This window comes from Cygnus olor, chromosome 5 (genome assembly GCF_009769625.2).
Source record: "Cygnus olor isolate bCygOlo1 chromosome 5, bCygOlo1.pri.v2, whole genome shotgun sequence".
In the NCBI taxonomy this organism is placed as follows: Eukaryota; Metazoa; Chordata; class Aves; order Anseriformes; family Anatidae; genus Cygnus; species Cygnus olor.
In genome coordinates this window covers 46,109,399-46,124,551 of record NC_049173.1, presented here as the reverse complement: position 1 = coordinate 46,124,551, position 15,153 = coordinate 46,109,399, and the positions used below count along the sequence as shown (strand labels likewise).

The window sequence follows — 15,153 nt, the reverse complement described above, 5'->3', positions numbered from 1 at the left end:
CAGATCAATGGAAGCTGATGTCTCTGTATTTACAGCCTCTCCTGTACTGCAGCACAGAGGTTTGTTAGTTTTGTGGGGCGTCTTTTTGTTTGTTTTTTGTTTCTTTTCCAAGTAGGGTGAATTGCACAGTGTAGTATACTTCTCCTACAGCATTGCACATGGAACATGTCTAAGGCGGAGAAGTTTCTTGGCTTCACATGCTGTTTGCATTGTGCATTGGGTTGTGTGTGCGTAGCCTCAGACTTTGAGTTACCGGTGCCCAGTGGCTATTACCAACTCATGTTGTGTATATAATGTTTTCTATTAATGGCTACTACAACACTACTGTGCTGTTCATCTTCCAACTATTAAAGGTATAATTCCTAAGGAACTCATCTATAAATAGACTATAAGGGACAAAGACTAAAATGTACATACAGTTAACAAACGTGTAAATATTTTAAGTAGGATTGTGGGAACGGTTTTTAGATTAGTCCTTGTTGTTCAGTGTTACTAGCTCATTAAATTTTTTTCAAGCCTCTTGGTATCGGCTGTCTCTCTCCAAGTGGAAGCGGGCCCTAAAGCTCCCGGGGCAGGCCCCAAAGCTCCCGGGGGCCCTCGGCTGAGGCGGCGCCGCCTCCCCCGGCCCGGCCCGGCCCAGCGAGGGGCGGAGGCGGGCGGCGGGGCGGGCCCGGAGCCGCCGGGAGCGGGCGGAAGCGGTGGCGGCCGCCATGAGCCGGCTGCGGGAAGAGGACGACCCCTACGTGGTGGAGGAGCCCAGCGACGAGGAGCGGGCGCTCAGCAGGTGCCTCTCGGAGCACACGGAGGGCGGCCGGGGGCTGCCCTTTCCCTCCGCTGCCCGCTGGGGCCGGTAACCGCAGAGGCCCGGGCCCGGCGCCTTGGGGGTGCGGAGGGGTCGCCTCCGTTGGGCTGAGGCTGGAAAACCGAGGGGCGCCCTGCTGAGCCCAGCCCGGCTGCTGTGGGGAGCCTCCCGGGCCCAGGAGGCATAGCAATTTCACCCAAATCCGTGGAGAAGCGCCTCCTAATATGTCCCCGCAATCTAGGTGTTTGTTCCCCGAATTAGTCGGTGTTTTAAGCTGGTAGTGTTGATGAGATCCATAACATTTCAATCCTTGTAGCTCGGAAGATGAGGTGGACGTGCTCTTACATGGCACTCCCGATCAGAAGCGGAAACTGCTACGGGAGTGCCTGACCGGGGAGAGCGAATCCTCCAGCGACGATGAGTTCCAGAAGGAGATGGAGGCCGAGCTCAACACCACCATGAGAACGATAGAAGGCAAATGGAAATCACCAGAAATGGGTAAATCGCACCTAGCGTCTGCTTGTGCATGACACCGAGTGAAGTGGTGTCTGGTTAAGGAGTTGATGTGCTCTCACGGCTAGAGGGGAGGTTTGTGGTGGCAGTGGAGGGCTGTATGGAGCCTGTGGAAAAATTTTAAAATGGCTGATCACTGCAGAAATGGTCACTAGGTGCCACTTGCACGAATGCCTTTGTTTTCATCCTTTTCTAAGACTTTTGTTGTTTCTGAACTTGTGATTCCCTGTTTTACTGTGAATTCTCTTTGTTTGATCTGTCTCCTTTTTCCCTGGTGTCTCTTTAACTTTATACATGTATTTAGAAGTCTCAGGAGCAGGTTGCAGCCTCTAGTGGCTCTGGATGCTATCAAGATTTGGTGCTCTTTCTTGCACAAAAGAAAAGCATATGTTGGATTGAGATCCCAAATCAGATGGGGAAAAGAATCAAGAAAAATACTCATCTCTTCCTCCCTTGAGTGCTTAAAATTACAAGTTACATCAAATAGTAAAAGTGTGTTAAAGACTTACCTTTTCTGGAGTTTGTGTACTATTTTGGGTGCAATAGATTGATTGCTTTGGTGTTGGAAGAGTGTATGTTCTAGTTTTGTACCTAGTACAAACGCCTGGTGAGGTGTTTTAATTTCTGGGGGAATACGTGTAGTATTTATTTTAATGTAGGAACTTTATTTTGCATACAGCAGATTTAATAGTTTTTCTGTTTTAGTAGGCAAACCTGATCCTTCTGTTTTGGTTTTGCAGTTAAGAAGATGTAGAAATGTTTATACTGCTACATGCATCCAGAACAGAATAGGATTTTTGGTGCGGACCAACATGTGACAGCCAATCGATCTAGGTCTTTTATGAACTTCTCTGGTCCTGAAAAGTAGCAAGTTTTTTTTCTTTTTTTTTGATGAATTTTACTTATATCAAAGTTTATGACAATATGCCACATCTGTATTTCTTCCGCATGACTAAATAGAAGGAACCTTCCTTTGAACTGTACTGGGGGTTCGTCTCAGAGAAAGTGGGCAGTTCTACTCTGAGAGAGCACCTATAAATGAAATAACACAAGTAGTGCGGATGATCGGGATATGGGAGTAAACTGGGAGAGCTGTTACTTAACACACCCAGAATGCTTCTGAGTAAACTAACTTGGAAATGAAGGTTTGTTCTGGACTATATATTAGTTATCCTTTTGGTGAGATGTTCTTACAACTTCTCTCCAATTACACATATAGGTACTTCCTCAAGTACTGGGCAGACTGGACATGCCACCACTTCGAAATACTACGATGACATTTACTTTGATTCTGATTCAGAAGAGGAAGATAAAATGGGTAAGTAACTGAGGAGAGGAGAGAGGAGGGCGTTTTAAGAGGACGACCGTCTCAGGTCTAGTAGAATCCTCATAGGGGGGTCAGGGACTCTGAAGAGAGCCTTTTGAGGACAATTACCAGCCTATGTCATCTCAACAAAGTTCCTGCAAATTTATGATGTATGCCAATCTATGTAAGGTGTCTTAATCCTTTGGGGTGGTGCATTTGGAGTAGAGATGAGCTAGATCTTTGATTTAGTTTAGAGTTATTGCAGATGTTTTAAAGGAAAATCAAAAAATTCACATTTTGATTTAAGTAGAGAATCATCTCATGTCTAACTGATGTAATCTGTGCTTGCACAAATCTTTACAGTTACACAGGATGCCCAGAAAAAAAGAAAACATCAGCAACGTCGGATTCTTTCCAATGATGAGCTGTTATATGACCCAGAAGAAGACAATCGAGACCAAGCGTGGGTTGACTTACAGAGGAGGAGGTAAGAGACTGTAAATAATTGAATTGTAGGATGTTTACCTGTTGTGGTTTAACCTGGCTGGCAACTCAGCACCATGTAGCCATTTGCTTACTTCCCCTTCCGCAGTGGGGTGGGGGAGAGAATCGGGGCCGGGGGGAACAACAACAAAAAAAACCACTTGTGGGCTGGGATAAATACAGTTTAATAGGACAGAAAAGGAAGGGAAAATGATGATGATGATGATAAAAGAATATAGAAAGTAAGTGATGGACAATGCAATTGCTCATCACCTGCCAAACAATGCCCAGCCACTCCCTGAGCAGCAGCAGCCTCCCTGCTCCCCGCACCTCCCCAGCCAACTCCTCTAGTTTTATTGCTCATCATGAAGCGGTAAGGTATGGGACATCCCTGCAGCCACTCTGTGTCAGCTGCCCTGGCTCTGTCCCCTCCGAGCTCCTGGGGCACCTGATGCTGGCAGGGTGGTACTGGTGAGAGGCTGGAAAGTCCTTGGCTCTGTGTGAGCACTGCTCTGCAACAACTAAGCTGTCAGTGTGTTATCAGCATTATTCTCATCCCAAACCCAAAACACAGCAGCATACTAGCTATTAGGAGGAAAACGAACTTTATTCCAGCCAAAAGAGGGCATTACCATAAACTGAAAAATTCCATTGAACGTGGTGACTATACAGAAAAATGCTGTCAAGTCCACACAGTGAGAATATTTTTGCCTTAGAATTTAGTGTATGAAATTTAAAAGCCTGTAAAACTTCTATGTGTATATAATGAATGTGCTAGTTCAATAAGCCAGTTTTGTGTATAGATCTTATCGAAAGAACCACAGCGTTAATGAAAAGGTTGTAATACAAACAGAACAAAGCTGCCTTACTTGAGTTTTTTTTGAAGGATGAATTAGAAAAATGCTTGTTGAAGCAGAAGGGAAATGTAGATCTTGAAAAACACAACATTAATGTATGTTGCCTGCAGAGATTGCACTTAAGATACCTGCCTTCTCCAGGAAGATGATTATTGGGCAGAAGTCCACATTAGATGTACGTATGTCACCAAATTAGAATCCTCTGAACAAAATAAATGGAAGGATACTGCTGCGTGTTTTTTCCATGCAGTGCTTATGTTTATGTGTTTTGAGTTAATGAAAAAGGTCTCGAGAAGGAGCCGGGTACTTACTGATGTATCTTAATACAAAAAAAGTTCTTAAGGTTGAATTGATGTGTGTGACAGCAAGGACACGTAATTTCACTTTTTCTGTCTCTCCTCCCTTCTCCAATTGGTAGGTACCGTAATCAAAGAAAAGGGCTGCGGCAACAGCAGACAAAACCTTCAGCTGTTCCAAATAGCGATGCTGTTTTGAATTGCCCTGCCTGCATGACAACGTTATGCCTGGACTGTCAGAGGTAACTATTGAACAGTAAGGGGTCTTCTTGCAATGCCTCTCTTCTGGTCAGTTGCATTTTTAGTGTATTCAGTGATTTGATCAATTGAGCCTTGCAAGGTGGAGCTAATAACAAGAAGATGAATCAGATGTAGGGGTAAATTCTAGTTTCAAAGAATGGTGATGATCAGTTTAACATGCAGCATGGAGATGAGGAATAACAGGGAAGAACTTTAGTATAGTGGAGGAGGTAAACTATTAAAAAAAACATCATGGAGACTAAACAGGAAGTTTACGCTGATTTTTTCTTTTTAGAAAAATATGTTAGCTTGATGTTTAGAGGTATCAAATTATTCCAGGTTAACTATTATTTTCATGTTAAAGTTTCATTTTTAGTGGAGGATTAGGCAAAATCAGGATAGTAGTATATTCTTAATTGCTCTGAGTGTTAGCAGTTGCAGTTTTGAGTATAGTTAAGGAGTACCTGGAAAGCATGTTTTGCAGCTCTCCAGTATTTGACTGCACTGCAAACGTAATTACTATTGTGAACTCGTGCAAAGGAGAAAGACTTCTGCACCGAGAGTAATGGAGAAAGAAACCCTGTGAAATGAGGAATAAGCTACCCCACATTTACTCAGTACTTTTGGTAGTTGAAGGTGAAATTCCACGGCAGCCTAAAATCATCTAAATGCTGGGTGCTATTTCCCAATCTCTTCCGTTTGCTGGTTCTGGCATTCCTTGACTGTTCTGTAGTTAAGTATTTCAGTTTGCGAAGCTCACAGAAAACTGTTTTTATCGTTGGACTGGTCTTTCGTGAGTTTGATAAACTAATATAGCTCAGTACATCATTGTACAAGCATTAAAGCCCCAGAAGTCAAGATAGGACTTCTGCAGCCACCTGTTACGTTGGTTTAGGCTGCTCTAAAACTGCAGCCTGAGAGACATTGTGTTATTGCAGCCCTGAATTTTCTATGTGCTCCAGCTATGCGGTTGTTATGCAGATGACAGCTGAAAATCCATTTTATTATAGACAGGCTTTTTCAAGTGTGATGTGTCAATGTTTGTTATTTATAGATAGAGAATTTCAGGCTTGCAACTCTAGTTTTGTGATTTTGGTAGTTGTGAGTTCTGTTTATAAAACTTCATACTTACTTGGCTTTCAGCCCTTTGACATGGTACTTCCTACGTTCAATCCCATTTCTAGTGATGATAACCAGTTTCTTGGAAGCAGAGTTTTATCGGTGGTATGACTTGCATTTTCTCCCTTTCTCCGTAGACATGAATCTTACAAAACACAGTACAGAGCAATGTTTGTGATGAACTGCTTTGTTAACAAAGAGGAAATTCTGAAATACAGAAAGAAGCTAAATAAAAGAAGTAAGAAAATGAAGCACAGCAAAGAAACTACCTCTGTACAGTCCAATCAAGAAGAGGAGGAAGTGTATCATCCAGTGTTATGTACTGAATGTTCAACTGAGGTGGCAGTGATGGATAAAGATGAAGTTTTTCACTTCTTCAATGTTCTAGCCAGCCACTGCTAATATGCAAAAGCAGCAAAAAAAAAAAAGTGCGCTGTTTAAGACAGTGTGAAGTATCAGAAATGCAGGCATGTTAGCATGTTTAAAATACGTTCTTTTAAATGTACATTTTAATTAGAGAACTTTATAGCAGTTGGGTTTTTGACACTGTTGTTGTATTCCTTTTTATGAAAGGAATATGGTTAACTGCTTGCATTTGAGAACAGTATTCTTTCACGCTGTAGGTGGTTGCATCATTGAGGATTTAAAATTTTGTAAATAAAATGTAAGATCTGTGTATTATGATCATTCCCTGTGTATATACTGCCCATTATCTCAATATGTATTAGAACTGCTGCTTAGAATAAAGATGGTATAAACTGGTCCTGTGTAGCTGCATTCATCATTTCTAGGGTGCTAGTAAACTCTGTAATTCTCAGTCAGGATGTTGGGCTCCTTTAGGCTGGCATTCTTGGATGATTTGCACAAATGTAGGTAAGATAAGGAAGGAGTTGTCATTATATTTGGATTTTTGGCTCATTAAAATCTCAAAAATTGAAATTTTATTTGTATAGATGGGAAAATTAGGTTATATCGAGTTTGGAATGGATCACTTAAATCAACGTAGTAATGCTTAGTAACACAATTAGGAACTTTTAATGTAAAAATACATTTGAAGAAAATACCTGACATTTTTTCTACTGTCCTTTTTCTTCATGGTGACATGTTTTAAGAATAAACTTATGGTTAGCTCTATGGCCATTAATCTAGTTTGTATCCTTTTTCTGTTTCTTCAGTACAATTATGGCTACTTTATGGAAGCGTAAGTAGCTTCTGCTCTATGATATTTAGGCTTCTTGTTTAGTCAATGAAATCACTGTAACTTTAATGTTGGATCCTTTTCTCTGCTTCTCCAGGCATACTCCCAAGAGGTGAACTATTTTTTTATTAGTAAGTAATGTCTCTTCTTTATAGCCTCATGTTTTTTAATGTTTCAACTTTTTTTTTTTCAAACGGGCCTTTGTTCAATCTCATCTTTAAGCTTTTTTCTTTTGATAGTACTGTAAATAAGTTGTTACATGCTCTGAGACGTTGACAGAAATATTTAAGAGGTAGGAACCTGAAGAACATCATATTTTGTGATTTAGATTACAATAAAATCATAGGACTCTTTGGTTACCTTCTCTAGTCCCTGGTGCTGTATTCTACTGATCTACAAATACTGATTTTATACAGTGTTACATGAGCCCATGAGCCTAGGAGGAAAACACCAAAACATTTGTTCTACTGTCAGGGTTGCATGAAGCCAACACCATGGACAATAGAAGTGACAATATTAAGCTGGCTGGTGTATTGGTGGCCAGGTCATTTCAATTTTGTGTTACAGCATGAGTAATTGTAGTAGGAAAGATAGAAGAAATGGCAGAGGTGAAGTTGGCCCTTAAGATTAAAAAAAAAAACAATCTAAGTTTGATTAATGTTTTGGCCCTTCAAAAACCGAATGCTGTGGGCCATAGGCTGCTGCTGGTTTGCCCCCAGAGACCTTGAGGAATTACATTGTAAGGGAAGATAAATGACCACCAGGTTCCTATATGAGATGTATCTGGGATTAATGTAAAAGAAGCTGTGATAAAAAATACGCCTGGAAAATGACAGAGTGAGCGGAGGTAGAGGTTCAGCAGGATGTAAAAAGGAAAATGGTCAGTGCAGCTGTTTCAGAGTAGTGTCACTGCCAGAGTGACCATTGGGTGGAGGCCAAAACTCAGAAGGACCTCCTGGAAGTAAATCCTGTAGTCGTCGAACATCACACAGGGTAGTGGACAACAGCTTCTGCAGTGCAGACTGGCATGATCTGTGCCTCATCTGGTCCACTTTCAGAGCTCCCTAAACATCCTGTGGGGTGGAACCAATGCAGTTTATTTGCTTAGCTATTTGTTAATTGCTTTTGTGGACATTGTTTTTTTAGCAAATTTAATATTTATTTTAGTTTTACTGAAGGAACTTAGTACAAATACCAGCGTTCACCTTTTTCTTCACAACTTTTCAAGAAAATAACTCACTGGTGATGATGGAGGGAAATGCAAACCTTCAAATTTTTTGTCTTCCTGGAATAAGCAGCATGCAATTCTTGTAAAATTTGGGTAAAATACAGACATTGTACTTTCCAGTAAAAAGAAAAGCAATCCTACTGCTCTTTGCAAGCTGTAAAAGTCTAGTTTTAGTACGTAGCAACATCGGTTTGTATTTTTTTAATCATTCCAGAAGTTTAGCTGTATAAAGCTCAGGACAGTTTGAGCTTGGCAGAAGAGTAAATGTTGTAAATGGCTTTTATTCAGAAGATTGCTGGCTTCCATCTTGTTAGGGTGACCATGGAAATGCTGAAATTACTGCTTGTTTCTCAGGAAGCAGCTCAGAATACACATGCATTTTTACCTTGATGCCCAACTTCCTATTTGCAAATAAACAGAAACTTAACTACAGCTTGATGAAGCAGAGAATTGTTGAGGTAGCTGCTGAGCACTTTGTTGGCCAGTGTGGTATACCCTTCTCTGCATGTGCAACCGACAGCTAAAATTGAGCCCTGCTTGTTTTGAAGCTTAGGATCTGCTCGAGATAAGATTTCTGTCCCGTTTTTGCTACCTCCAGACAGACTGATTTAGTGGAGTGCCTGACTTGCAGGTTGACAGCAATGATCCCATCTAAAGTGGGATAAATTGTTACTATATGCTATAAGCCTGGAGGCACATATGGAAAATTTTGAACATAAGAACTGTTCCTTCTTACAACTGTGGAGGAGCAGCTGTGATAGAGGATGTACTCTGTGCTGTAGGGCATACTGGCCACGATGTAGCCATCTTCACAGTCCAGATGCAGCATGAAAGTGCTGTGGAGCACCAGGCTAAGGGTCTTTGCCCTGAACTGCTGGACACGTGAGCATGTGGGAATGTAGTTCGAGGGCTCAAGTGTCAGTGCCAGTGGTAGCAGGAGGAACGATAGATGATGGCAGTTCCAAAGCAGGGCTAGAATGGAGCTGGGAAAGGAGGGGAAACTATTCAGAGGAGTATTGTCTTTTTTTTTTTTTGTAAGGTGCTAAATAAATATTAACAATTGCCTCCTGAGTACGTACCGTAGTGAAAAGGTGTAAGAGACCTGGACAGCAGGAAATCATGCAGCTGGTGTGCCTCTTGACATTACCTTTCTTCTCATATCGGGTACTTGCTGCTGCTGCTTGCTTGTCCTATCACTCAAATCGCAGTCCCGCTCTTGCAAAGCATGGGAGCAGGCAGAACTGGGATACATTTGCCCCATATTGCTACAGCTCGCAGCTGTGAATGGGAGTAGTGCTTTATTTGTGCTGAAAACACCACTTGTCCTTGAACTTTGTATGTGTTTATACAGAAAGGAGGCTTTCATAACTACCACTACTTTTTCAAGCAGTGGCACCAACACAAGACTCCTCCAGTAACAATTGCAACAAGCAACAGCTGTCTTGGAAAGGGACAACAGTTCTTGTGGCCAGTTGTGTGGGGGTATTAATTGCGTCAATGCTCTCATTTCTTCTTGTGCTGAAATAAATCTGCACAGAAAGTGTGTCTAAATGTATTCTGGACAGATTAAAACCGTTTTCAGACCCTGCCACATAAATAGATACAATATTCAGTTGTCTGCCAGGTGGTTTTCTTTTGCACAGTTAGCTCCTAGTACTGTAGTTGCAATTGCAACTGTGTAAATAATTAATACGTACACCCTCCCGTGACTGTATTTCCTTGCTTTCCATTGTACGAACAGCACAGGTGAAGTTGGGGTGGGGTGCCCGCAAGAACAGAATTACGACACTCAGTGACATAAACTTAAATTGATTTACTAAGCAGGATGGTTGTACTGGGTTGGTATCAGTTTCTCATCTATGGTGCACGCACTTGGCCTGTGAGGGAGGTCTTGGCTGGTGGCCTGGCCCCAGTGCCTAGAGGTTGCACCTCATGCTCAGCTTAGTCACGGTGCCCGATTTCCATGTGTATACCTTTTTACCAGGTTTTTGGTTTAACTAAACTAGATTAAACTAGATTGGAGCCTTCTAAACTAGGTTGTCAATGGCCTTTCTAATCACGCAGTCCCAGGCCAATCTCTGACTTTTTCAGTATCTGAAGCCAAATAGCAGTCAGGGGGTTGTAACACCCTCTGGTGTTTGGCCCTGTAAGCCTTACAGAAGTGCAAAGTTAGCAACAGTTGCAGGACAAAGTTGATCTGTAGCAGCTCTATTTTTTCCATTCCTGTGGGATTAATCTGGACAGTCAGCATTGTCAGATTTTGAGGTCTCGTTTATCTGGGCACTGGTTTTGGGAGGGCTTTACTCTCTGACAACTACAGACGCTGAAGCCTTCTGAGCACACTTTCAGCGGATCACGTTGAGCACAGCCTTCAGGTCTTCCATAATTCCCAGTGTGTCAACTCAAACGAAACAGGCTGAGAGGAAACCGTCTGCAGCAACATCCTGCTGAGGCTCGATTCTCCTCAAAAGCCGGTGGTCGGTCAGGCACAGCCCTGCACGTCCCCCTGGGTTGCTCTGCCGGGGACGGCGACCCCTGTGCGCCGCCACCTCACGGCCGGCCGGGGCGGGGCCGGGCCGGGCCGGGCCGGGCGCCGCTTCTCGGCGCCTCCATTTCGGGCAGCCCGGCCCCGAAGGGCAGCGGCCGCCCGGGCGGGGCGCGGGGCCGGGCCTCGGCGGGGCCGGGTCTGGGCCCGGCGGCGGCGCCGGCGGCGGGAGGGCGGGTCCCGGGCAGCCACCGCCCCCCGTCTCCGCTCGGCCTGGGCCCGGCGCGGAGCCAGCGGCGGGCGGGGAGAGCGCGGTGCGCGCCATGGCGCTGGGCTCGGCCTGGAAGCAGATGTCGTGGCTGTACTACCAGTACCTGCTGGTCACCGCGCTCTACATGCTGGAGCCCTGGGAGCGCACCGTCTTCAGTATCCTTCTGGCGGCGGCGGCGGCGCCGGGCCTGCCGGGCGGCGCTGGGGCACGGAGCGGGGCGGCCGCGGGGAGCGGGTTCGGGGCTCGGGGAGCGGGGCTCGGGGAGCGGGCGGGGGCTGGCGCCGCCGGAGCCGGGCGGTCCCCGTCGTGCCGCTGCCCCGCCTGTTGCCGCCGGTCCTGCTGCCCGGGGCTAGGTGGCTGTCAGGAGTTGGGTCCGCTTTGGTCTTTTTTTCTGGCGTTTCTTTTTTTCCTGGCGTGTAAACCGGAACGCCGAGGTTTCTGGTTAGCACGAGCCTTCCATGAATTCCTCCGTGCGCGTGTTTTTGCCGAGTGGGAAGTGGGTGTGCACGCCGCCGAGCTCACTCGCGTCTTGGTCGTGCTTCGTCACATGGTGTTTTAGTGGAAGAGTGCTTAATCCTCGAGCTGGTGAATTTGTTTGTCTCGCTTGGAGTGGAAGAGCTTGATAGACGCTAACGTGAAGGCATCTGTCTAAAAGAGTACTTAAAAGTTAGCTTCTTCAACCAGCTCTCCTGCGCGGGCATTATGTCCCCTCAAGTGTTGTTAGGGCATCGCAAGTGCTTCTCTTCAACGTGTCTGTTTTGATCCTGGGTTAAAAGGATGTCTGGTGTGAGTGACCCCGAGCCACCTCCAGTTAATGTCAAGAGGCAAAGAGACAAATTAACCCAAACATTATCATCGCTTACACCCAGCAAGAAGGGTGTTAGTAGTAGTGCAAAGCTGCTTTTCCTGGTCAGTTGTAAAGGAATTGGCTTTTGGTACATAAAAGTGTTTTCCCAGGTTACAGCTGTGTGATGAGATTAGTTTTTTCCTGCGTACAGTCAGTAAAAGTGGAGATAACCTACTATTTATTTGTTCTAGTATTTATAGACTTACTGCACACGATTGTTTAGGTAGCAGTTCTTAATTAAAAAAAACAAACAACACATTCCTGACTAAAATACCTTCCTCTGTTTATGCCGTGTCTGTGTCACTGAAAAAACCTCCATTATTGCTTCCCTTGCGAGTAGATTAGTCATGAATATGTATTTTTTTGCTTTTGTGTTAACTATGCATCTTTTTAACTTGGGCAAGATATTTAAGCAAACGGAAGGTATTTGTGTGTGATCGCATATTTTTATAAAATGCTCATGTTGCAGGGAAGCAATTGCTGCTTAACTTAAAAATGTCCTATGTGCCCCAAGTATCGTTTGTGATCTCAGTTCAGCAAGGCTGTTCCTGTCCTCAGACGGGGTGCTTTCAGAGTGGCTGTGCCAGGCCTGCCAGGTGCTGTGGGGACGCCGCACCGACACCGCGGCCTTGGGAGCTAAGGGTGCGCCGACCTCCTGCGTGCACCGCCAGCTCCTCGTGCTCCGGAGTCACCGCGAGTGCTGGTACTGAAACATGGATTTATGGGCTGACCTTCATTTTAGTGTCTTGCGTTGTGCAATCTTCTGGGACTAAAAATACACCCAGAAGCTAGTATGCTCTAATAAGCACAACGAATATCTCCACTCTATCACAGGGAAGTCAGTCACAAAGCCTTTGTAACACACGTGCTGAGGTAACTTGATTTCTCAAAGTTAAGGAGCATGTGCAGCTCCTCTGATTTCACCTGTGGAAATTGAGTACTGTTATCCAGCATTATCTTGTTTGTTAATCTTCAGAGCTCTTCCTAATGTTTCTGTCTAAGCTTACTGAATCTTTGCTGGTAGTTGGTTGAAATCAAGAGGCTGTTATTAATTGAATGTGCTACTTTTGAATTTCTGAAGTCTTAAACTTTGAATGATGTGATCCTTCAGTAGTCTGGTGCCATGATTTCTGTAGATAAAGCTTTGAGAATCCTAGAGCTTGACTAAGGTCTAGTGGTACATACATATTATAAGCTATCCTCCTGCCATCTGCCTTCTCGAAGCTCTATAAAAGGTCCCCATTTGGACTTCAACTAACAAAGTGGTCATCTTGAGATTGTTTAGCAGACTTCTTCATGTCAGGTTTGTTTTACAGATCTGCTATAGTGAAGTACTAATGAGTATCTGTTTATTTAAATGCACAACTTTACTCCAAGCCACGCTGATCCTCTGAGGCTTTGTGGCTGAAATAGCTAGAAAGGTGCTTGTCGCAACATTACTCATATTTTTCATTACCCCTGCAGGTTTTCTGTTCTAAGTACTGTCAAGCAACACACAAGTTGAGCTTTTTGCCCATTTTCAGTTCCCCCAGGACTCCTACCATGGTGCAGCTCGTCACTCCTAGCGAGTGTTCTGGTTGTCAGTTTTCTGTTGCTTCTTCTACAGATGTATTCGCTGAATGCAGTTGACACCCTGTATTTTAAAAATACAACGTTGTAATGTAGTTAACAGGAAAGATTTAATGCTGTGCTTATGTGACTTCTAATGCACTTTGTTTCAAATGCTTTCTTCCTTAACTGTCACTCAGATTCAATGCTAGTTTCCATCGTTGGAATGGCACTGTACACGGGCTATGTGTTCATGCCTCAGCACATCATGGCAATATTGCACTACTTTGAAATTGTGCAGTGATGAAGAACGTATTTTCACGAAGTAATCATGCTCTGAAATCTGGTCTACAAAGAAGAATGAATCTCTTAGTTTTAACGAGACTTCTACCGATGTCAAAAAAAGAAAGACACAATGAGGATTCTGCAGACTAGGAAATGAGCTATGTAGAGCAGGGGCGTGAGGTGTCCCCTATGTTGTGTTCGTTCCTTTTGATTTTACAAGATCTGCCCTTGTATAGTAGTTTTGTCTACCTTAACATTGTGATTGTACTTTGATATCAGTATTTTCTTAACTTTGTGACAGTTTCAACATTGCACTGTGAAAGCTTTTCTTAATTGTAATTTTGAGTAAATCTTAATTGCCTTCTATTTTTAATCAGAAAGTCATCTTATTAAATGGGGCTTAAAGCTTTTGCTATTGTATGGTATGCATTTGCCTGGATATTTCTATCAATGCGTTTTGTAAGAAAATACATCTAGATTCATATTAGAGACATAGATATATTCGTCTAACACTATTGACAAAAAATTAGTTTGTATGACTGAACTCAGGTGTACTGTTTTCTTGTCCAAACTTTGTTCAACAGTGCGTTTGTGCATATCACCTGAATTTGGAATTAGCAATTACTTTGAGCTTGTGTGTTCCACCTGCTGGAGGAGGGTGGGAGAGAGAAAGCATTGAGGCAGAGTGGAGGCTGCATTCATTATGTTTGAGTAGCGCTGGGGTTCTGGTCTTTTCATACTGGGAACAAAAGGACTTTTCTTTGCTCACATAGGCCCACATAAAGCTTTGGGACAGTGCTTTAAATCAACGCTTTTTCTAGCTACCAATTAAGTTGTACTTTTACATAATGCTTTATGTTTCAATGCTGATTTTCACTCAACGGTGTACCTGTCTATGTTTTAAGGGGGTTTTCTATTGCTGCTAGTGTTCCAAATGTGTTCTCGCTACAAATGACCAAAACATAGGGTTTTAAATGGACTCGAGTTACAACTACAGCAATAAGTAGCTGAATACTTGGCTGAAGTCCTGCCTTTTTTCTTTTCTTTCTTTTTTTTTTTAATAGGATTTTTTTCAGTTTTGTATTCTGAAATGTAAGGTGGTAACAACCTAACTTTCTTAAGTGGAGGACTTTTTTTGTTGTTGTTTAAAAAATAAAACTTTAAAAGCAGAGCTTGGATGCCAAACTTTCATTGAGAAATTAATGTGTTTCTGAATACTGCTTACTTTTCTTCGAACTAAAAAAAAAAAAACCAAAAGACTGGTACTTGACCAAAAAATTGTGATTATAATGGCCCAGTAATAATAGGTGTTTATATCTTTTATGCAACTTCTTTGGAAATCAAGAATTACACCTGAGTTGTACAACAAAACTGTTCTATAAAGATACTGTATTCTAGGTTTGTATAGCTTTCTGAAAAGCACACAGATAGCGAAAAAGCCCTTTTCCATTTAAGTGCTTCGTGCATCTCTGAAAACCCCATCATCATCCTGAAGCTATAGGCAGTGGGCCTTCAACTCCTTAGGTGAACCGAAGCTTTACTGCAGTCAGTAGGGGTCTCCCACTAAATTAGTGCCTTGCTTAAGGGTGGAATTTCATATGAAAAGTACCTAAACTATTAAATGCAAGTCTTGCTTGCGTCTTGGAGACAAAAATGCCATCTGCCACTTATCCCG

The 15,153-nt window shown here is 43.3% G+C and overlaps 2 protein-coding genes across 3 annotated transcripts; both read left to right on the top strand.

The window, feature by feature from the left end:
• Positions 1-628: 628 nt before the first annotated feature.
• On the top strand, positions 629-6,377 carry LOC121070719 (E2F associated phosphoprotein). 2 transcript variants are annotated; one of them, XM_040558284.1, is made up of 6 exons: positions 629-784; positions 1,119-1,300; positions 2,535-2,633; positions 2,985-3,108; positions 4,380-4,499; positions 5,754-6,377. In XM_040558284.1, the coding sequence occupies exons 1-6, from the start codon at positions 711-713 to the stop codon at positions 6,016-6,018; spliced, it is 864 nt and encodes a 287-aa protein (XP_040414218.1). In that variant the 5' UTR covers positions 629-710; the 3' UTR covers positions 6,019-6,377. The 2 variants fall into 2 exon arrangements, with proteins under 2 accessions (XP_040414218.1, XP_040414220.1); XM_040558286.1 differs by having other exon boundaries at positions 681-1,043.
• A 4,379-nt stretch (positions 6,378-10,756) lies between these two features.
• Positions 10,757-14,649, top strand: SPTSSA (serine palmitoyltransferase small subunit A). Its single transcript, XM_040559213.1, has 2 exons — positions 10,757-10,953; positions 13,394-14,649. The coding sequence occupies exons 1-2, from the start codon at positions 10,851-10,853 to the stop codon at positions 13,495-13,497; spliced, it is 207 nt and encodes a 68-aa protein (XP_040415147.1). The 5' UTR covers positions 10,757-10,850; the 3' UTR covers positions 13,498-14,649.
• The last annotated feature ends 504 nt before the right edge of the window (positions 14,650-15,153 follow it).

Coding starts and splice junctions, on each gene's coding strand:
- LOC121070719 (XM_040558284.1), top strand. CDS start 711: ATGAGCCGGCTGCGGGAAGAGGACGACCCCTACGTGGTGGAGGAGCCC. Junction 785..1,118: donor GAGGAGCGGGCGCTCAGCAG/GTGCCTCTCGGA, acceptor CAATCCTTGTAG/CTCGGAAGATGAGGTGGACG. Junction 3,109..4,379: donor GTTGACTTACAGAGGAGGAG/GTAAGAGACTGT, acceptor TCCAATTGGTAG/GTACCGTAATCAAAGAAAAG.
- SPTSSA (XM_040559213.1), top strand. CDS start 10,851: ATGGCGCTGGGCTCGGCCTGGAAGCAGATGTCGTGGCTGTACTACCAG. Junction 10,954..13,393: donor CTGGGAGCGCACCGTCTTCA/GTATCCTTCTGG, acceptor ACTGTCACTCAG/ATTCAATGCTAGTTTCCATC.